The sequence below is a fragment of the Catharus ustulatus genome, chromosome 7 (genome assembly GCF_009819885.2).
Source record: "Catharus ustulatus isolate bCatUst1 chromosome 7, bCatUst1.pri.v2, whole genome shotgun sequence".
Lineage (NCBI taxonomy): Eukaryota > Metazoa > Chordata > Aves > Passeriformes > Turdidae > Catharus > Catharus ustulatus.
This window is the reverse complement of record NC_046227.1, coordinates 8,238,809-8,262,434: the sequence shown is the minus strand read 5'-3', so window position 1 is coordinate 8,262,434 and position 23,626 is coordinate 8,238,809. Positions and strand designations below refer to the sequence as shown.

Here is a 23,626-nt window from a genome sequence, read left to right as displayed (position 1 = left end):
GGACAAACATTGCTCCCAACACAACTTTTTATGCCCTGTGCTCCATCTTTTCAACTGGCCGTGCTGTCTGGTGATGTCCAAGGGATGCCCTGTGGAGCATTATCTTTAGGGACATAATGACATGAGAAAAGGGGTTTGGGGAAGCTGCATCATGAAAGACTGACTGAACAAGAACAAGATTTTAGGCCTGGTATTTAGGAAAATTCTGTTTCTGATGTGGAGCAGCCTAGATCTAGAAAGAAAAAAACCCCAAAACCTAGGGAAACCCTCAACATCAATCTTGGAGTTTGGCTCTGCAGAAAAATCAGCTTTTAGGGTCATGGACTCATCTGCCAGGTGGCACATCTTTTTCAACTGAATCCTCACCACAGACAGGCTTTTAGCTGAATTTGTTGGAAAAAAAAAATCAAACAAAACAAAACCAACCCCCAAAACCACTCATGCAGGAAAACCTATCACAAATGCAAAGGCTTGTCATTTTGTGTTTTCCTTAAAAGAGAAGTTTTTTTCATAACCCCACAAACATACGGAAACAGGGAAATTATAGGTCTGTATTACAAAAATAAAAAAATCAGTTAATTCCATAGAATCATCAAGGCTGGAATAGATCTCCAAGAGCATCAGGTCCAGCCTTTGACCAAATACCACCATGCCCACTAAAGCCCATTGTGAATCCCACGTCTGCTCAGTGTTTGAACACTTCCAGGGAGGCTGACTCCACCACTTCTAAGGGAGCCTGCTACAATATTTAACCACTCTTGTGTGGTAATTATGGTGAGATGGACACAACTGGCACCAACTCACCAATCTTTTATTAAAAACTTTTCATGCTTTCTCTCTTCTGCTGTCCCTCACACAGCATCTTCTTACCTTGTCTGTCCCTTGCACACCCACATGTCCCCTCCTCCTCACAGCACAGTCAGCAAACTCCATCCCAAACTGCAGCACACTCTGGGGCTCAAGCTCCAATTTAGTCTAGACCAGCTGCCCCACTCTTTTATAACCCCCATCCTCATTGGGCAGGAAAGGCTGTTTCCACTCCTCAGCAATCAGCACAGCTGTAATTCATTGGGAAAGATTGCCTTCTGCACTGTCCTTACAAACCATCCTCCTGTACTATTGCAGTGAAGAAATTCTTGGTAATATCCAGCATGAACCTCCCTGGTACAGCTTGAGGCCTTTTCCCCTTCACCAGCTGCCTGGGAGGAGAGCCCAATTTATGTAAGCCAAGAGTGGTCAAAGTATTTGGACTCAAGAATCCTACATTCAGAGCATTAAGGGCAGCAGTAGGACCTCGATATAGTATAGCCACAGTTCCATAGGATCATCCCAAATATTTGCTGGAAGTTGTGTCTTTGTTCACATTTTATTTCTTTTCCACGTTTGACAGAAGGTGGCACTGCAAAATCTGGAGGAGGAGAGAGACTGGCAGCAGTGTCCCCTCTCCAGGCTGCTGGGGCAGTCAGCAGGGAATTGCCACATTTACCCACATCCTTATTTAATGCTTCACTCGTTCTTCACACTCCTGTACACGAGATGCCACCGCTTGCAGACAGGTCTAGCAGCAGGACTCGAGCACTCTGTGCAGGAATACAAACACCAGGTAATTAAATCTATTGTTAAAACAATTTGTTTCTTGCTGGGGCCGAGTGATCTGACAGCGTTTAAACAAGACAGGTTTCATTTCTAAGGGCAGGCTGCAATCTTCACTCAGGAGCTCCTCACCCCAGCCACTTCAGATTCAAAGTGCAGATCAGCAACAGAGAAATAGCAAAAAAATAAAAATCCAAACGCTGAACTCTTCTCCAGGAGGAGTATTGTTCAGTGGGAAATTCATGATTTAGCCCAGCAGCAGGAGCTGCTAGAATAAACAGCAAGGAGCAATGAGATCCTCACACGAATCACAAAGTTCTATTTCCAAGGAACACCTGCCCCCAAGAGGGCACTGTGATATTGTGTGCTCCTCCTGGCTCGGGCACTGGGAGATTATAAATGTGTGTGTCATGTCGTGAGAGCAGCCCAAACAGAGGGGTGACGGAATTCCATCCCTCCAGCAGGCAAGGGGAACACCTGGCTTCTCCCTTCCGAGGATTCAGTTCCCTTCTGGGAACCCACAAGCAGGGAAGCAGCACAAAGCCCGGTTTGCATTTTCCAGGGTAATGGAAGATGTGCTGGTGTGAGCAGGGCTGTGCTCACTCCCCACCACACCACCCACCCCCTGGCAGCTGGCTGTGATAAACCTGGGCTTCCTCAGAAGTTTTCCTCCCTGGGTCACTGACAGTTCCTTGCTTGATTTCTCAGGCAGTTTCGGCTCCAAATACCATACAGGCCTGTGCAGTGAGGTGGTGGATGGAGTAAGCAGATGGTGTCTGCTCAGCAAGCAGACCTCCAGACCCTGCCAGCTGCCTCCAGCCCTGTTCCCAAAGCCCTGCCTGTCTCCCTCCCTCTTTGATATGCTCACACCAGCTATCTGGTCCGAGATCACCTCCTTCTGCCACTTGGAATCTGGCCTTGCTATCTTCAAATCTCAGTCTGAGCTGTCTCATCACTCCTGGCAGCTCTGAAGCTCTCTTCCTGAAGGTTTGCATGTCTAGCCATCCCCTCCTTCAGTCCTCCCCGACCAGCTCATCCAGGGCTAACCACACCTGTGGGAGAAGCCACTGCAGGGATTTGTGGAGCACCTCCTGGAAAGGTTTTACCACATGACTGCACAGCACCTCGGGAAATCAGCCGCTGATAACATCCCCACCACTTAAAAGCATTTTGTTTAAATGCTTCGGAGCTCTCAAACTTTGCCATCCACTTTCCAGCCCTGTGCACCATAGGCTGGTCTAGCCCAATTATAGACCAAATTCTGCAGTCCCCAAATGGCCACAAATTACTCTCAATAGGTGCCAGGCAACTCAATCTCTTTCTGAACACTCCGTGCTCTCCACAGGCTGCTAAGTAAATCAGTGTAAGCAGGAAAGTGGTGTTCACTAGTTAAAAACGCTCACCTGCTTTTCTAGATTATATTTGCATTTAACAGACATAAGTTGATGTGGTGAGAAAAGCTGGGAGCTGAGAAGCTTTCCTCTCGACCCTCATTGCCACCCACTTCCAGCTCCACTTCCACCTTCCCAAGAGGCCCCTGCTGTGGCTTTTTAAAGCTTTCCTTGCTTAAACCCTCACCTGAACCCTGTCCCTGCTGTTGGATGGCCAGCCCTGGGGGAGCACTGAGCTCTGCCTGGGGACAGACAGCAGGCACACAGACACAGATAAGCGAGCCACCAGCTGTGGGAGGCATTTAATCTCTCAGCTACAAAAGAAGGGTTTTGTGGATCCTAAAGCAACAAGAAGAGCAGAGACATGTTCCTTGCCTTCAGGTATGCACAGCATGGAGCCCCAGTTCCCTCCCAAGGCTTTGTCACAGCAGCCCAGCACCACAGGGACCTCAGCAGGGTCTCTCCCTGCCCTTGAGGAGGGGCAGGAAGAGCAGGCTTAGTGCTCCTGTGGCAGCTGCACAGCCCTTCCCTTTGGCCTGTGCTGGTGTTTTGGAGGGTCTCCCTGGTAAGTGCTCAGGAATCAGCCACTTGAAGGCTGAGCCAAGTGTCTGGAACATGGGCCAGGAGAGAAGCAGCTTCCCAGCTTTCGGAAGGGAGGTGGTGGGAAGGAGCCCTCTGGACAAAGACCCAGGGACATCAACACCTCCAGCCAGGAAAGGGTGTGGTGAGCTCCAAGGCTGAGAACCCCTGTGCTCCCCTCTCTGCAGCCATGGCTACCCCTCTCAGCAGGCATTCCAGTGCTAAAAAGGAAAGCTTGCTTCCCTGTGCAGCTGGTTTTCCTTTGCTCTGACAAGCCAGGCACGACTTTCCACTTACTACAAGGATGGAGGCATATGATCTCACTTTGCTTCCTCTTTCCATAAGAATTTTGGTACAAATCACTGCCTGCTTAACCCATTTTGTCTTCCTCTCCACTTGAGTTTTTTGCCTTCAGGTCTGAGGCTCCTGGCAGGTGCAGCCTGACGATGCCAGCTGCAAAATCCTCTTTGCACAGCAGCCCATTAGCTCTTCTATATTTCATCTCCTTTGGCACCTACTGAGGCACTCACAAGCTGCTCCAAAGGTGGTAGTATGGCCTACTGCCATGAATCCATTCCCTCTGATGGCTTACAGACCCATTTAATGTCTCTCACACAGTTTAAATTCTAATTTTCATGAAGAGATGTTTCTGGCCTCAGGTTTCTCTTTGGTGTCCGAACAACCTTGGTTAATCAAGTGAATATCCACAGAGTTTGCTGCTTGGTGTTGTTCCTCTCATCTTGCTGAATTTCCAGGAGAATTTGTACTAGTCCCACACCCAGCTTCACTAGTTTATTCTGATTGAAAAGAGGAGGAGAGCAGGATGTGATGGCAAACAGCTGTGAGGGTCACAGCCACTTCTGAACACCAGGAATGGGAGGTCCCAAAACTCATCTGCCCAAGGGATGAAAACCCCAGCATAGCCTGAGTATCTGAAACAGACACCATCCTTGAAAGGGAAGAAGGAAGCAGCAAAACCAGCACATTGCCCAGCACAGCTTTCTGACTACCTGTGACTCTGGTTTTCTCCCTTCTCAGCTGCCAGGGAGGAGCCACAGCACCATGGCCAAATTTAGGGTGCAGACACACATCATCAAATGTTCAGGGACAAAGTCGTACCTTTGAATTCCCAGGTCTGTTCAACACCAGTGCCTAAAATAACCACCCAGACATCTTGATTTTGCAGGAAAGGATCTAGGGCAGTGACAGCAGTTCAGCTACTGAGGTGGTCATGGATTGATCATTGGTGATGCTGGGATTCAGTGTGCCTTCCATGGGATCTGCCCCACTTTTCACTGCTCTGCTATCACACACACCAGTGAGCAGTTACCACACTGAAGGGTTCTTGGCAGTAAAGGGACAAATAACATCACTGTTGAAGTGGGAGTATTTGCCAAGTGTCATTTTCTTCGCTGGCTGTGAGTGGCTGCACAAGCTGGCCTCAGCTTGGCTTGTTCCCTTGGGTACTCATACCTGGAGGTTGTAGCATAGCTCCATGGGACTACAGAGGAATTATGTGCAGAATTTTCACCAGCCTTATGCACCTGCAGCACCCAAATAGATTTCCATCTATAGTGCTGTGAGCAGAGAGCTTCTCAGGCTTCTCTGTGAAAGTACAGCAAATATACTTTTAAAAGTAATAAAATAAAATACAGGATAAAACATAGAAAAACTTTTGTTTGCCCATTGCTGGCAAGATCTTGGTAACTTCAGCATCTGCTGGGAAGAACTGTGGTTTGTGCTATCTATAATGATTTAGTAAAGCAAAAATGTTAACATTGTTTTTACTTCTGCAGAAGTTTGCCCATTCCCATATTCACAGGGTGCCAAGAAATAATGTCTGGTCGTGGACTTGCCACAAATTGGACACCTAGGAATTCCTTGAACATTGCAGCCCTTGGGCAAAATATTTCTGCTTGTATGGAAATAGTGGTATTTAAAGAAATCCCAAGGGCTCTGTGCAAGTGCAGAGGTCATGCTGCACATTGTAACTTACAACCTCATGGCATAAGGTATAAAAATATGGTATGTTATGGCTTCTTGGACATCTGCATTCACAGGAGTTGTATTTTGCTGCACTTGTGCCAGCAGGACCCATATTAGCACTCCCAAGTGCAATCCCTGCCCCAGAGGTGTCAGTCTGTCATCAGGTCAATGCCAGGCAAAAGAGACTCTCACAGCCCTGCCCCAGGGGTCAGGGCAATGGGTTCACAGGGAGAGGGGCAAGTTCCCAAAGCATCCAAGATCTAGTGCCCTCCTTAGCTCCCTCTCTGCCGTGTGCATCTCAGCTGGGATCTCAGTAATTGCACTGAGTGCTGCCTCAATGAGATTCAGCAAGAGAGCAGCCCCCCCATAAAGGTACCACAGGTTATCAGTGAAAAAAAATGCAGAAAGAAAAAAGTGACTTGTGTGTCCTTCTCCAGTCGAAGGTGGCTGTACACATAAGGCTGCATTAACTTCCCAGCAAGGCTGACTTACCTGGTGGCCCTACAGGAGCTGACCACCCCCCTGGAACAGGGACTAACTGCATGCCAGGCTTGTCCAGACTAACAACCGTGCCACCAGAGTCAGGAACATCCCATAACAAAATCCCTGACAGTGAGCTCCAATAATTTACACCTCTGCCAACCAGCTCCCCCTGCTCACGTGCCACACTAAACAAAACAGTAATTGCTGCCTGGTTTCTGATTGCTCTCATTAACAAGAGCAATGGAACAAGTCAGTTCTACAAACACAGCTTTGATGCAAAAAAATGCTCTAGAAAGCACAGAAGCTCAGCATTTTTTTATGTATGTTGGTAGTGGGTACACTACTAAAATATATCAGTGTGACCTAAATATTTATACCACAGGTAGCAGTACTTGAGGTGCAGAGATTGAAAGGAAAAGAGATTTTTGGGTGCATTTTTACTGTTGAGCCAGCAGCCAACCAAGCAAAAATCTGTTTCTCTGAGGACAGCACAGAAAGCTGAGCTCAGCTGTCCTTGCTCCTCCTCTGCCTGGCAGTGCCCTGCCAAACCAAGCCCTCTCATCCCAGCCTCTTGCTGCCTGCCTTGGGAGCTGTCTGCAGCAGGGCCGTGCTGCTGGCTTGGGCAGGGCTCAGGGATGCACAGCAGTGATGCCTGCAGCCAAGGCAGCTCGCACAGCTGCAGCCTGGAGCGTACAGGAGGGGGAGTGTTTGCTTCAATAGCTGCTCCCTCCCTGCTAAAACAGGGCTTGCTTCCCTATCTCCTTCCAGCCCTCCCGCCCCCAGGGTGCTCCAGCAGCATCTGACAGCACAAGGCTTTTTCTGGGCTCCCAGGAGGGTTTACTGGGACTGAAACTGCCCACTTCAGCCAAATTTGCAGAAAACTTTCCCAAAGCAACCTCGAGCAGATGAAGAATTACCAGCAGCACAGGACTCCTCTACGTTAGTCCTTACCATTGCAACCTGATTTGTAGCTGCCACTTTGGTTTTCCCACATCAGTGTGGACACTCCCTCTTCTGGTTATGGTATTGGAAAGGGGCTTCCCGTAGGTCAGGATTTACCTGTGGGTTTGGGGAACGTGCCTGTGATGTGACTGCCCGTTCCTATTTTAAAAGACATTCTGAGCATCAGCCAAGCCCCTGTAGATGTCTGCACGTGTCCTTCTGTTCCCAGGAGCAGCAGTGGTATTTTCCAGAGGTGCTTTGGTACTAAGTGGGGAAGGGAAGCCTGGTCTATGCACTTTCCCCTCATAAAATTGCCCTCATTGGTTCCGTTGTGTTCAGTCATCTCCAAGTTCCCAGCTCCTCTGAAAAGTCCAGCTCAGACCTCTGCTGAAGTCACTGTGGTTATGACTCAAGGGCTAAACTGGTCAGGAAATCATGCGTGTCCAGCAAAATGGGTTTCTGCATCTGGCCTGCTGATTGCTAGGTGGGAATTCTTTGTGTTTAGCAACGTCAGTTTCTGAGCAGAGACTTCTGGAAACAGCTTCTTGTTCATCCACTTGAGAAATAAGAAATTTGGGGGCATTTATTTATATGCTGGATGGTACAGCCTGATGGTATTCCTGTTGGTATACCTGTGGCAACCACATTTCCCTGGCATGTTGAATTTCCACACTTCCAACTGGCCTGTAGAAATAACAGCTGAAGTGGGAAAGTGGTTTGGTTCAGACCCACAATCTCTGAGCAGATAAAGCTCGACATGGTGACTGCTTTGCTTGCTCTTAGCTCAGAGTGAAGCTCCCCTGCAGCACATACAGACCTGTGCTTGCAGCTTTGAGCTATTTTAATTTCCTCAAAATGGCTTCAGAATACTGACAAGATGGACTCACAAGAAAGATTTCCTTTCATCTTCAGCTGATCAGCATTCCCCTTTATAACTGACTTGCAGAATGAAGCATATATTCAAAAATTAAAAATAGCACTTGGGCTGGTGTTTTGGAAGATGGGGTTTTGTGGTCCTAGGCTTCTTTGTACAGCTGGAAAGGAAATGTGGGGTCCACAGGATACTCAAACAGCTTAAAAACCCCAGCACAAAGCAGAAACAAGTGTTTGTGAAAGCCAAGGATGCAGCACTTGGAAGAAGGATCAGGCACTGGCCTGAGACACAGAGAGTGATGCAGAACTCCTTGCTCTGGAGTGGGTGCTGTGGCCCAGCCCAGCTGTCCTCTGCTCAGTTTGACTGCCACATTATGGCAACTAAAACTGACTAAAACCTTTTAAAAATCCAAGTTACACAAGGTCTCTGAAGGATCTCAGGCCTTGCTTCTCTGTAAGTCTCCAAAATATAATTTTGATAAAAACAGATAAAGAGCAATTGTGACCTCAAGAAACCAAAAAGCTGGTTTTCCTTGAAAAATGCATTTAAAGTTCCCTGTCCACCTCACAAGAGGTTGGAAAGACTCCCTAGTAGTACAATAGCTCTGTGCACCACCACCAAAGAAGTAAATATTTATAACCTGCCAAGGTGGTTCACAGTTAGTGCCAGTAGAAGCCACTCCTTTGTACCACTCCATGTAGTTTGGATTTTAGTGTAACTAAAGCCCTGCAGAAAACTGGCATAGGTCCCCAAATGGGTCCCTGAGCCCAGAAAGCTGACAATTAAACTTCAACCCACACAGCCCCGTGCTGAGAACTCAAGTGAAGAGGCTGAAAGGGCGAAAACTCTAAAATCCCCAGCAGAGCTGTCCCCTGTGTGTGTGCAGGCATGCCAGGGGCACCCATGGGCAGAGGGGACCAACCAGAGCTCCGATGTCACCTCCCAAAGGCGAGATGTTGTGTCACACACAACATTCCGCCCGTCACAATGCCCGGGTGGGGCATGGAAGCACACAAACAGGGGTTGCCATAAGTGAAGGCGAGCAGCCACCATGCACCAGACAATACAGCTTCCCAATGCTGGGGCGGAACACCAGCTCCAATTGACCCCGCCGCCGCCACAGATGATGCCAAAGCCTGATGGAGGAGAGAGGGTGCTCAGCGAGCTAGGCTACAAGCTGGGTCAGACACTAGGGGAGGGCAGCTTCTCCAAGGTGAAAGCAGCCACCTCCAACAAGCACAAGGGCCCGCTGGCTGTGAAGGTGGTGGACCGGCAGCGAGCATCCCGAGCCGTGGTGTTCAAGTTCCTGCCCCGGGAGCTCTCCATCGTGCGCAGGATCCAGCACCCCAACATCGTGCGCGTCTTCGAGCTGATCGAGGTCTGCAACAAGAAGCTCTACATCGTGATGGAGGCCATGGACACCACGCTGCTGCAGATGCTGGAGACCGTGGGGAAGCTGCCCTGCACCCCCAACGCCCGGGACATCTTTGTGCAGGTGGTGAGGGCCGTGCGCTACCTGCACGACCGCAACCTGGTGCACCGTGATCTCAAGTGCGAGAACGTGCTGCTCTCGGCCGACGGCCGCCGCGCCAAGATCAGCGACTTCGGCTTCAGCAAGGAGCTCCAAGGGTACCCGGACCTGAGCACCACCTTCTGCGGGACGGCCGCCTTCGCTTCCCCGGAGGTACTCATGGGCATCCCCTATGACGCCAAGAAATACGACATATGGAGCTTGGGGGTGATGCTCTACATGATGGTGGTCGGCAACGTTCCCTTCGATGACACCCATGTCCAGAGCATGCCCCAGCTGCAGAAGAAGGGGGTGGTATACCCAGAAGGGCTGCCCCCGCTGCCAGAGCCCTGCCAAACCCTCATCACCCAGCTGCTGCAGTACAACCCGGCCTCCCGGCCTGGCGCGGGGCAGGTGGCCAAGAACCGCTGGCTGAATGGGGACATCTGAGGACACAGCCCTCCCCGAAGACTCTGGAAGAGCATTTTGGTGCAATAAAGACTGTCCTGAAGAAGCATTTCTGCGGCTGCTGGTTGTTCTGAGGCCCACAGGGGTGCCTGTGCGTGGAGCTGGCTGAACCTCAGGCACCAGCACGGCCGTGTGCCCTCGGGAGGTGGTCAGATCCCAGAACTGCCGTGGGTTTGGAGACACAGCAGCCATGCAGAGTTGCCAGGGCAGGGTGGTGAGGTGCAGCAGCACAGCCCATCACGGTGCCTGCTCCACAGAACACCAAAACTCGGGCACAGCCACCCCAGTCTGCTCCTTCCCACCCTCTGCTGCTGCATGCACAGGGACTGTGGGAGGAGAGCTGCTCTTGCAGGGGTCTTGGCTTCTCCTCAGCCTTGTTCACCACCAAACTCTGCTTGAGCAGGTGGGAGGGGAGAATCAGTGGTCCTACAAATCACTGCTGCAGAGAAAATGTCCCATTTTTCATGTGTCACTGTTTCAAGCTCATGGCCTGAAGTCACACCAGGATTTTTGCAGGCAGCTGCACCTTACATGGAACTTCTTTTGGGTATTTATTGTAAGCAATATTTGAAATATCTGCCAAAAGATACGTGATTAAAAATGCCACTGGCCATGGAGAAGCTGAAAGGGAAAAGTGATCAAGGTATAAAAGAGAACCATTTTGCTAACTCCTGCTGACCAGCTTCAGTGTGAAAAATTACCAATTACTCTTGATTCAACCCCCAAAATCTTTTGTGGGTCCTTATGGGAAAGCCCCACTTTAAATGGTTAATTAAAGGTAGGAGCTGGCATCTGAAATGTGCTTTCATAAGACATTTCAACCCACTCTAAACCATCTCCATCTTCCCCTGGAACTGAAGTCCAAGAGGAAAAGTCCAGTTGGGTGGTTTGATGGTGATGGTGCCTTGTGAGCTGGCACAGCACAGCCCCTGGCCAGGCCATGTCTGACAATAACAAACCAGCGCACGTGGCTCTGCTGGAGGAGCTGGAAACACCTTTCCCAAAGCAAACATTCTGGGCCCATTAAAAGCAGCAGTTTAAGTAGAAGGAGATGTGGCAGCAGAGCCAGCCCAAGGCTTTTCAGCATGCAGGCTTCAGGGAGTTTTGCCACCCCTGGAAGGAAGATTTATTTTGTTCTTCTTGCAGATGCAAAATAAAACTTCCAGCAGCAAAATCCAAAGTAGAGAGAGGAATGGGATACAAAGGGTGTCTTGTGGCCATCCAGGGCTGTGGAAAACAGGCTTGGGAAGGATCAGGAAGGGGATGGGAAGGAAGAGGAGAAATCATAAGGATGTGGGAAACAAGGAGATGGACTCCAAGGTAGTGAAATTTTCGGCAAGGCTCAATTCTTCTTTTTCTACTCACCTTCCTGCCACCCTGTCAGTCTCATCCCAATCCATGCCCCAGCACATCCAAGTACCTGCCCATCTCCACCTACTGCCTCCCTCCAGCCCTTGCTTGCCCCCAGGTACCTCCCCACAACCTGGGAAGCACAGACCTGGTGCTGCTGTATTGCCTCTCCTTTTGCTCTGTCTTAATCTTCTCTCCTTAAAGACAAAGCTAACACAATGGGGAGTCGTTCTAAAACCCAGACCCTATTAATCTCCCCTCAGCACCACATTCTCCTAAACGGTTGCATCTGTTGAGGACAGGAGCAGGGAGGGATGACTAATGTTTTGTGAGGCTGTACCCCCTTGGGTGGCTTGGGAAAGCAGCTGGGGTTGGAGTGGGGAGAGGTTTGTTGGAGCCACAGGGGCTCGTCAGGCTGCCCGCAGCCCTGGCCCTCTGCAGACAGATGGTGATCTCCCAGGGCCAGCACTAACGACCTCAGAGCAGTCCCCAGGCTGTGCAAAATAGCCCATTACACGTCTAATTATGCAAATTAAAAATAAAGATCACAATTAAAGACCCTGAGCCAATCCTTATCTAATTTGCACCGGTGGGATATCAGTTTTGAAGGAGGGCAGCAGCAGAGGCTTTGAGCAGGATGAGGCAGAGGCTCACGGCTCTGCCAGCACCCCTCCCCTCCAGAGGCCTCTGTGTGTGCTAAGCCTGCTGCTTCCCTAAGCTCATTTCCCCCTCAGGAGGGTAGAAAATTTTAACTTTTTTAACCTTCCTGAGAGGTGCACAGTGGATGGAAGTGCCCCTTCATGGATTGCTGGCAGATGAGCCCCACTATCCTGGCCACGAGGCACAGTGCCCTGTGTTTATGGGACAGCCCTTGGACTCGGAGCAAGCACGTCTTTGAGGCACAATCAGCCACACTGGGTCACCAATATCCTGCTCAGTCCCACCAGACTCATCCTGCACTGTCACTTTGTCCTCCCCAGGCTGTGTGGAACAACACCACCACCGTGGTGCAGTGCAATCTTTAAATGAAAGCTCCTGTGTCATACCAGCACCAAATAAATAACTTCCTCTGGGGACCTGACCACCAAGCAATCCACACAAGTGACTGTCCTCTTGCTGGCTGTCAAGGTGCCCTGTGTCACCCTGGAAGACCTTTCAGATTTTTAGACGTGTGTCTTGAAATCAGTTAGAGGGACTCTGAAAAGGACAGTCAGCAGAATAGAGTGTTAAGTGGTTTCTTGAGATCATCTTGAAGCAATTTTACTCCATTTAATCTAAGAGAGCATTATAAATTTCAAAGACATCTTCCAGACCTTTAGTACAGTTCTCCTCCCACTGCTCTTTTGTCCATATTGTGCATCACTTTGCCTGAAATACAGCTTTATTTCAGGTAAACGAAAGGAAGGGAGGTAACTCACTGCACACTGACATTAAAGCTTGTTTTTCAGCTAAGCCAAATTTGCTTTCAAGATTTTAGGCCATGGCTGATGTGTCTGATAAGCTTCAGCATTCAGCTACTTAAAAGTCTACACATTACCAAACTCTGGAGATAAGTACATTCATGAACTGTGGGAAAACACTGCTGGGTAATCAAACACCTCACGTACTCCTGCCCTAACTCAGGGCTGGCTCTCCATCCCTGCCTGCAGCCAATCCAGGTTCCAATGGCCTGCTCCCCAATTCAGGATCCATGACCTGCTCCCCAATCCAGGCTCCAGTGACCTGCTCCCCAATCCAGGCTCCAGTGACCTGCTGCCCAATCCAGGCTCCAGTGACCTGCTGCCCAATCCAGGCTCCAGTGACCTGCTCCCCAATCCAGGTTCTCAGTAACCTGCTCCCCAGTCCAGGCTCCATGACCTGCTCCCCAATCCAGCTCCATGACCTGCTCCCCAGTCCAGGCTCCATGACCTGCTCCCCAATCCAGCTCCATGACCTGCTCCCCAGTCCAGGCTCCATGACCTGCTCCCCAGTCCAGGCTCCATGACCTGCTCCCCAATCCAGGATCCATGACCTGCTCCCCAATCCAGCTCCATGACCTGCTCCCCAATCCAGGCTCCATGACCTGCTCCCCAATCCAGGATCCATGACCTGCTCCCCAATCCAGCTCCATGACCTGCTCCCCAATCCAGCTCCATGACCTGCTCCCCAATCCAGGCTCCATGACCTGCTCCCCAGTCCAGGCTCCATGACCTGCTCCCCAGTCCAGGATCCATGACCTGCTCCCCAATCCAGCTCCATGACCTGCTCCCCAATCCAGGCTCCATGACCTGCTCCCCAGTCCAGGCTCCATTACCTGCTCCCCAATCCAGGCTCCATGACCTGCTCCCCAGTCCAGGCTCCATGACCTGCTCCCCAGTCCAGGATCCATGACCTGCTCCCCAATCCAGACTCCCAGTGACCTCCTCCCCAATCCAGCTCCATGACCTGCTCCAGTTCCCCCAGGCAGCAGCAGCAGGTCAGGCAGGAGCTGTACCTGTGTGACCCAGCCTCTCTGCAGAGGCAAAGCTCCCAACAGATAATTGAGCCAACTCAGCCCTGCCTGAATACATTAACCTTTCCATAATTGCAGCCTTCAGTGCTGGCAGCCTTTTCTCCAGTGACCTGGCATCCTCCTGGCTCTTTTCTAGACCTTGCTGCACCAAGTTATGGGTGTCCATTACTTTGTGCCAACCCTTCTTCAGCTGAAAATCTCCTCATCCTCTCTTTTCATCCTCTCTACAGGTCTCTACTCATGCTTGTCTGCCAGAACATGGAGGGAGAATGGGGGAAAACATTTTCCTGTCTTGATCCTTTTTGTAATATTAAGCATAATAAAAAAAAAGCTAATAACAGGTTGTCACCAAAGAACAGGATCCAGGGGGTCTTTGCACACAAAACTTTCCTTGCAAACAAGAAGCTTTCTGTGAATAATATTTTGATTTTCACAGTAGCCAGCAAACGTTAATCCTTGCTCTTGCACCAAGTGGTAAATATTATTCTCCCTGTGTTACAATGCACAGGCTAAGGGTCTTACCTCAGGCCAAAGCGATTTCATTTTATATTATAGTTCAAAACCTCCCTGGCCACTCATCCTCTGGCCAGATTATGACTCTGTCTTCAAGCAATAACAAATTCAACAGTATTTGATGGTCTGGAAAGACAAATTATTTTCCTGTCCAAACCTGCTTCCAGATCAACTTCATTTTATCTCATAAATGAGTGAAAGGAAACAGACTACAAATACAGACGGGTGGAGCTTCTTTTCCACATTCTGGATAAGGGAATCCAAATTTCCCAACTGCAATTAAGAGCCCTTTTCAGGAGCCAAGGCAGCACTCACCCTAGAGGATGTAACACAGGCACAGGCTGCCCTCAGCTGGGGCATCTCAGTCCTTGGAGGTTTCCAAGGGCCAGTGGGGCAAATCCCTGATCTCAGAGCTGGCCCTGCCTTGAGCAGCACGTTGGGATGGAGATCTCCAGCCTGCATGAACTACCCGACAAACACTACAAGGTGACAGCTATTCTTTGTTTCAGAGACACAGACTTCTCCATGAGTTCTTTGTGAGAAAATAACTAGACCCACTAAAAAGTGGGACAGCAAGCAGTGCCTCCATCTGCTGATTACATTTTGGATATTACTGCTCTTACAGGAGGCAACATGATATAGGGACCTGAGTGTGGCTGTTAGGTGTTTCTCTTTGAAGTTAAAGAGGCACACGAGGGCGGGTGGGGTGTCTGTGCTCCTTCATTCCTTCTCACGTTATTATCAGCCACAGCAGCAACCAGAAGATTCCCTGAAAGACATTTGTGGTGTTATTTCTTCCTCTCAGCTGGCAGATGGTCATTATATTCAGGTAGCACCTAAATGTCACAGGAGCCCTATTGGGACAGATCCTGTGTACAGGTGTCATTTTTTTTTTAACCGATCATCTCTTACTGTGAAGATCTCACTTCATAAATGAGAGGCACCTTGGTCACAGGAGAGAACCCTCTCTTGGGCTCTGCAATCTGTCCTCACAAAGAGAGTGAGACACCACAGGAGTATTTACCTCATGCATTACTGAGAATCAGAGAAGCATTTCTGAGCAGCACAGCTCAGTGTGCTTTACAATACAAGTGAGTCTTGAGGGGAAAACGGAAAAAAAAAATAAAAGGAAAGTAATTAAAGGCCTCTTAGCAGACCCACTGAACACCAAAAATGGGACAAGGTCAATGGCCACAGTGTCAGCAGAGCCACCTGGCCAGTGACAGGGTCACAGACTACCTTGTACCCTCTCAGGAATAAATTTACAGAGAAGCTGGATCTCACCAAATGCTGAGAGCTCTCAAGTCCCACTAAACTCTTTAAAAGTAAACAGTAGCTGAGGGAACTGAGCACCTCCAGACAAGCCCCTCAGAAATCCCTGACCATTCCTCCTCCATGTGGTCACTTTGCTTATTCTCCATGTGCTGTAGCAACACGCTGGAATTGTAACTGGCAGCATTGTTTTGTCAGAATATTCTGCACAGCACCGACATGTCATTGCATTTTCTAGATAAACATGTCATTTCCATGAAAACCTTCATTAAAAATACATATGGATCCTTCACTGCAGCTGGTTTGGCTTTAGTGCTACCTCAGACCTTGGCATGCCCAGCCTGAAGGCTGGTCAGATGTTGGAGCTCCTCCACAAGTGCATGGCAGGATTTGGGTGCAGACAAACTGGAACTTGCCAAAAGGAGAGGCAGAATTTGTGCAGCACATTTGTGCAGCCTGCTACCTCCTCCTGCCAGAGCAACAACCAGCCCCAGGGACACCAACAGGCCAGACAACATTCTCATTAATTACAAGCAAAAAAACCCCCAAAATACACATTATTGTCTCAAAAATAATGATAATCCTTGGCTTCTTGTTTGCATGTCCATTAGCATGTTAATAGGATACCTATTATGGAAGAGCTGAACCACCATGCACATATGCACCCAGCCATTTATTCCAGCAACAGCTTCCCTTCTATTCAACATATTTCTCCCCATCCAGAAAATGGTTCAAGCTGCACCATCCAGGGCAAGCTGTAATTGATGAATAAATCTTGAGGAAAGCAATTTTGCTTTCTGTGCATTACACAGCCAATTATCTTTTCCAATATCGAGAGCTCTGTTTATTTACTAGTGATGGAGCCAGGGAATTGCTGGAAGAAACACCCATGGGAGGGTTGCACCTAATAGCAAGCTTCACATGAAAACACACCAGTCTTCAAATAAACACACAGACATTCGGATAAACGGGGAGAAATGTCAAAAAGGGAGTCCCAACAAACAACAGATCCACAAACCACTATGTCCATGTGGAAGCAAACTACTACTGGTGAAGGAAGCAGCCAGGGGTGGCCCAGACCCAGAGCTCCTAAGCCCGAGGATGGGGGATGAGGGGCAGCAGTGGTGGCACAGGGGGATGCAGGGCTCACCCAGCCTGGGTAGCAGCACAGTCACTTCTTGAGCTGGTCACACAGTAGTTTCTGACTCAGCAGCACGGTTAGCTGTGAAAATGTGAGCCCAAGACATTACTCAGGGCAGATACCTACCTAGGAGAAAACTACAGTGGAGACTGTAGCCATTCCTGCAGCCATCATCCTGCATTTCATCTTCATGGCTGAAAAAGCACAGCCAGTTTTCTGGTTTTTGTTAGACTATTTCAGGCAGTGCTGGTGGGAGACAGTCATGGAGAGAACTGTGCTGGTGGTTTTGGGACAGAGCACCAGTCTGTCAGCAGATTAAATCTTTTGCAAATGCTATTCTCAACACATCATGCAGGATCTAAACTTCAGACCAACAGCTCAGCACAAACTAAATTTCATTACGAAACTGGAGCCTTTCATATTTTGGCTAGAGCACTCCTAAAACATTTGGTGCTTTTCACTGCATGCCACTCCATTTCCTTGGTTTTACTCTACCCCTGAATTTTCTGCATGCCTCAGATTTTTATTTGGGGGAGGAATTTGGGGGAAGCACTGCAGAGGTTTCGTTTACAAAGCTCCACAGCCCCACGGCAGTCAGGAAGGACACAAAAATGGGCATCAGCTGGTGATCTGCCTGACAGCAGGGAAGCAGCAGAGGTCTGGGAGAGCAGTGGAATATCCCACTGAACAAAAAGTGTCAGAGAAGACTTTGGCACACAGGGTCAGGACATTAACTGAGTGCATGTGTTAAAACACTGATGACCTCAGTTATGAGCTCTGCTGGAAGTTCAAACATTGCCAGTCCCCAGAACGAATGGTCAGATAAAACAAATCACTATGTTGAGCTTGGTCAAAATCACCCACAAAAAGATCATCACAATGCATCACTTAGGTGAGCCCATATTTCCAAGAACTTCCCCTAAATCTATTGCCATGAAAATTTTAACTATAAGTGTCTGCAGATCTGCAGTTCATGGCAGAACAGGACAGGATCTACAGCTAATTCCAGTATCAGAGAAACAGAGAAATCAGCACACAGAAGGGAAGTTTTTGTAATGGTGACATTTTTCCAGTAGCAGACAGACTCGGGTCACTTGTATGTATTTAGCATCCATCAAGTGATAAGGACCAGCTAGCAAAGCACACACAGTCTCACTCTGGGCACTCTAAACATTTCCACATCTTGTCATTACCCATGGCTTTTATCACCTCTGCCACCAGAAATGGACTCCACTACTGCAGCATAAGCAGCTCTAGCAAATCTCCTCTCACCACCAAAACCCCCACTTCCACCAACTAAACTCCAAAGTTCTCAGGAGGGACCTGCCCTCACCAAGCACTCCTGGGGCACTCCCTGACCTCAAGCCTCCTGCTGCAGTGAGAATGCACAGAGCACCAAAGCCTGGCATGGGGACTGTCCCTGGTTGCTGCTGCACTAAGGATGGAAGGTCAGGATTGTGCCTTGTGGTGCCACAGGGGGACTAATGGGAAAGGAATCAGCGATGGCATGGCCAGGAGAGGACTGGCTGCTGGCCAGGATGGGCTGCTGTGGTGAAGATTTCAGCAATAGGTGTCCTGTGAGCCAGCTTTCCCAGCAGTTTAAAAAAAATGTCCCAGAAAGACAAACCTGCAACAACACACTCTATCAGGAACAAACTACGAGGTTCTTGGGGTACAGGAGACTGCTCTTCATGGTGGAGCCTGGGATCAGTTCAGCTGCTGCTGGGGAGGCTGCCTGGAGCTCGTAGGAAGAGGAAGGGTCATAAGGAAAAAGCCCAGAGACCCAGGGAAGGCTGAAGAACATACACACACAGAAAAAGAGCACATTGTGTCCAAAGAAAGTTCAACAACTTTCCCAGCTCATTGGATTGTGGGAACTTTGCTTTTCCAGGGAATAACTATGCTATTTTCAGCATTTTTATTATTCAATTTGTCACAGGCTGTCTCAGGAGACTATCAACAATCAGTTTCAAGCAGCATCTGACCACAAACACTTCTCCACATGTGATTTAGAACATCTGGAGCGAAGGAGTCAGCTTTCAAAACGTGCCAGCACTGCGCTGCCTCTCCAAAATTTCTTCTCCTTCCTTCCATCTTCATGCCATTGTCAGACTGGAGGGCTGGAGAAGCCAAGTTTGGAGCCCTGACAGCGCATCATGGCTTGTGTTTGCCATGGGCACGTGGGGAGAGCGGCACCGCCTGCTCTGGAGAAGGGCACAGTCAGGGACTGCTGGTGGCACATTCCCTGCATGGCTGAGCTGCAGTGGCTTAAAGCCACATTCCCTAGGGACAGGGGATGTGATCCTTGGCCTGGAGGCAGGCCAGCCTGAGGAACTGGTGCCAAAGCTTGCACGCTGGATATTGCATCCACGGAGCCGAAAAGGAGGCGCGTGCTTCGCTCCGTGCCAGCTGCATGCACCAGCTCTCTGATTAGCACAACCATTTCCTCAGGAACCCAGAGCAACCTTCCCACCACAGCTATCTGGCAGGTAAATTGTGAATTAGCAAAGCAGCTCTTCAGCAAGCCTGAGGAGGGAATGGGAACATATGAAAAAGGAATCCAGGCAAATAGCAGAGGAAATGACATTATGATCCCAGCTGGAAGCTCTGTAATGAACTGCTTGGTGTCTGCACAGAAAACCTACATGAGAACGGGGAGAGGTTCTGGCCCCTCATGAGAATTTTGTCATCATCTGGGAGGGGGAAGGTTTCACACAGTCATTAATTTGGTGTTCATCCCTGATTTCCCTGAGTGACCCAGGCGGATGTGGCGCAGTGACACAGTGGCTGCACTCACACCGCCCGCTGCCTTGCACCTCTGGCTTCCCTGCGTGGCTGCCAAGGGCTGGGCTCATCAGCCCAGGGGCTGTGCTGCTCCCAGCACTCCCCAGCCCAGTGCTGTACGAGCAGGGGTCTGGTTTGTCACAAAGTCAGCACCAGGGCACAGAGAGACTTTGAACCCTGCTTTGAGAAGGTGACATTGCAGCAGGATCTGTATCCACTGCTTCCTCACCCTTCCATGTTTTAGAAGAACGGCTGGAAAAATTCAAGGATGTCTCGAGTTAGAAAATCTGGGATTTTGACACACAGTGTCTCCTGGGAGAGCTTACAAAGCCCCTGACACCTGCCATGGCTGCAGAAAGCACAGCTGCTGCCCCAGTGCGTGGCTGTGCATCACACCAGTCACAGATGCCGTGTCCTCTCCCCTGTCCCACCCTATGGGCTGCACAGGACCTGTGTCCCCAGGGAGCTCCTGTCACAGCCCTTGCAGCCCCTGCTCCTGGCTCACTGAAGGGTCCAGGAAGGACCAGACCATGGTGCTGCGGTGACAGGTAATGTGGTGGTTCAGCTCACGCTGAAATGTGAAACAACAGCCTCAGTCTTACTTTTCCAGCCATTTCTAGGAAAGAAATAGCTATAAATACAGGTTGCTAGGATCCATTTTGTTTCTTTTTTTTCCCCAAGACTGAGAATGGTTTTCAATTCCATCAGAAGCCAGTTCACTGAAAAAGAAACAAAAATTGTAAAATTACCTTTTCTTCATGAGAAAAAAGATGCATCCTTAAAGCCACAGTGACCTTCATGCCATACTGCGAGTGCAACAATCCAAGAAAAGAAGAACAAAGAAACTGGAAGTACGGTTCCACAAGGGCCAAGGCACAATCTTCAAGGAACAACGTGACAACATCCCTTAGATGGTGAGAAGTTGCATCCAGTGGATGTGCCAGGTGGAAGACGTCCCCATTCCCTGCACATTTTCATTTCTTTGAAGCATGTGTGTTCATGCACTCCAGTTGCAGTTTCCCAGGAAGTGCAGGGACAGCATTTCCCCAGTGCTGCGCTACCACCAAACACATTTCCCACCGATTCAAGCTGCTGTTGGCATTGAAGTGAGCACCCAAAGCTGCCTGCCAGACCTCATGAGCTCCCTGTGAGGCAGCAGGATGGCTGCTGTCCTGATATGTGGGTTTTAGAGCCCAGGTCTTCAGGAGCCAAAGCAGCCAAAGCCTGGTGGCTGCAGTTCAGCAGTCACTGAAAGCTCCTGATGCCTGGCAGCTCGTGCACCTTTTCCAAGTGCCTCTTACCCACACCCTGGTGTGGATATGCTTTCCTTTCTGAGAGAATTTCATGCCCCTCCTTACATCATTCTAGAAAATTCCATGCAAGTACGACCAAGACCCTGGAGAGACAGGGAGAAGTCTCAAACAAAAGGGAGCTGTGGGGTACACTGGGGCAAGGTGAGGGAAGGGAATATCTGGGAGTCCAAAACACGAGGAGAAAGCCACAAGGGCAAGGGAAGCCTCCAAATAACAGCGTGGATCAGGACTAGCACAGTAACCAAAACCAGATCTAATCTGGTTTTGCTCCACCCTGGCTGGATGCAGCATCCCAGGGTCTGACAGCTGCGAAGGATGCTCTCCTCTCTTTGAAAAGGTTTTCCTCACCCTATTTGCACAGAAAAACCTGAAGGAGGTCACACTGGACAGGGCTCTGAGCAATCTCATGTAGTTCAAGTCCTGTTCAAAGCAGGGATTGGACTAGGGATTCCTTCCAACTCAGACTGTTCTGTGATTCTGTGGGACTGAACCTTGAAGCATGGAATGGCTCACAGTGCCCATTTTCCTTTTCCAGTTTGTTCCCTTGTTGGTTTGCTGGTTTTACCCTGAGAAGTCCTGCCTCCTCACCAGTAGGATCAAACCCTGCATCCCTGGAGCCAACGAGGTCCCACCAACACAACAGTTTCTAAATAGTGTTCAAATAGAGGGTCAAGGAGAACATCTCTGTGCCAGTAATCGGCTGACTATGAGCTGGAAACATTCCTACACCTATGGTGCTGTATGTTTGCTGTCTGTTTATAAAAACAGTATTTTTTATATTGTTGAATATAATATTGATGTATTACATCATTGATATTATATTGTTGAATATAACATTGATATTTTCTTTATCAGAAATAGCCAAATTTTCTTTAATCATCCCCATAACGGTTCATGAAAACTCAGGAACCTGCCATCACAAGGCCACAATCTCCATATGATTTAAGAAGTTTGTGATGTAATGAAAATTTAGATCTTCCACTGCAAGCTCAGCCACAACTTTTGAACTTCATTTTTCATTTTTAGTAACAATCAATAGCTTATGGGGGATTCAATCATACAGAATTGCTTTGAACACCTCCAGTTTGAGTCTTCATGTTTAAACTTATGCCAAGATATAGCTACACAGCATAATAGCAAGTAAAGACATACCTGTGTGTATTCACAGCTATTTAATCCTCCTTTGCATCAGTTAAAAATGAATTCCCTCCTTTTGGCATCAGTTTGAAAGTGCCTATTTGATCTTCTGATGGATTCATTTTTTCTGGCTATGAGAAATATGCACAGCAACCTTGAAGGCTTCGTGTGGTGAACCAAACCAGCAGAGACCCATCACAACATCACTTCAAGATCTCTAACAGGAAGAGACAGAGCATACAGCAGCAGCAGCTTTTCACATTTCAGGCTTCAGGTTTGCTCTTTGTCGAGAGTTTTGGGAAGCACTGGTGACAGCACACAGCTAAGGAGGTAACTCAGAAGGGTTCAAAGCATCTCTCATTAAAACCAGCTCTTGGTTGTTAAGGTTGTTATCACTGCAGGGAACAGGGCAAGAGGAAATCAGAATGTGATGTGAGCCAGAAACATCATCCAGCATCTCAAAGACCACCCAGGACCCAGATACTGGTGGGGAAAGAATTCACAACGTGCAGAAGGGACATTGCCAGGCCAGTAAAAATCCCCATTCACTGTGGCAAAACCCACCATGTCCCACTGTCAGAGAACAGCCTAAAGGTATCTGATGTTTCAGAGGGTAGGGGTGGAAGTGGGCAGTGAAGTCCCAGGCTCCTACAGAAGGATTCCCCAAAGATCCCCAGCACTCTGCCATGTTTCCAGGGAAGAAGATTTCCTGGCCACAAGAATATCTAGTTGTTTGGGGTTTGGTTGAGGGTTTTTTTGCTTTTTTTAATAATTGCAGACCATAAACAATAAAATGTAGCACAGTAAAGAGATCCTTACCTTGGGCTAAGTGCAGGGTGCAGCCTTGAATAATAATTTAATTATTTATTAAGAGATTCAGATTTTTTGAGTTTTCATTCATATATAAAGCCCTTTGTGCCTCATACTTCATAATTTTGCCCAGTCAGTCCACAGCTAAATGTCAATTGTTTAAAAGTTTAAAATCAATGAGAGAACCAATCTGTTTCTTAATAGTTTTAGAACTCAATTTCATCAATTGTTTGTAATCAAAGTTAACTCCATGGTCTCAGACTGTCCTAACTCTCATTTTGAGTTAAAGTCTGAATACTCAATTCATTCATGGGTGGAAGGGAACAGGAGCAGAATGGATTCTAGCTGATCATTAGATCAAGTTAATAACAGAATCCCAATTCTTTAAATAGCACTAGTTTACTGTAAAGAAACACAGCCAGACATAACATAGCAATGCATTTACTCAAAACCAACAAACTCATAGGAGTACTTTCTTCCTCTTTGCATTCCAGCTAAGTTTTTGAGCCTGCCCAACGCAAACCTGCCCCAACCTACATGAACACCCATTTCCACAACAATTACTAACAGCAACTGTAAATTCACCACTATCCTCTCCCCACTCTGCCTCAGAAGCACAGGGAAAGGGAGGGACGGGGCACTGCTGTGAGACAGAACGTGGCAGTTCTGGGCAGTGTCTGTGCTTAAAGCAGCCCCTGCTCACACCTACTGCTCAATATTTCAGCAGCAGCAAGCTCTGCTCTGCCAATTATCCCTTTTTTTTCTTTTCCATGCACTAAACCTCCCTTTACCTTCAAGTCCAGGAGGAAACATTCCAGTGAGTCAGGACATGGAAAGTCTACATTAAAAGAAGTCAGGATAGAATTGTTAAGCACAAAGGAGAGAAACAGATCACAAGACACATAGAATATGATAGGTTTGGGGCCCAAAGCCATTTTTAAAAATCAGGTTTAACTGGCTATAATTCTGTTCTCAGGCAATTGGTCTAA

The 23,626-nt window shown here is 48.6% G+C and overlaps 1 protein-coding gene across 1 annotated transcript; it reads left to right on the top strand.

Moving 5' to 3' along the window:
- The first annotated feature begins 8,899 nt into the window (after positions 1-8,899).
- Positions 8,900-9,808, top strand: TSSK6 (testis specific serine kinase 6). The gene has a single exon (XM_033065422.1). The coding sequence runs from the start codon at positions 8,900-8,902 to the stop codon at positions 9,806-9,808; it is 909 nt and encodes a 302-aa protein (XP_032921313.1).
- The last annotated feature ends 13,818 nt before the right edge of the window (positions 9,809-23,626 follow it).

Excerpts from the sequence above, each read along its gene's own strand:
- TSSK6 (XM_033065422.1), top strand. The coding sequence starts at position 8,900 with ATGCACCAGACAATACAGCTTCCCAATGCTGGGGCGGAACACCAGCTC.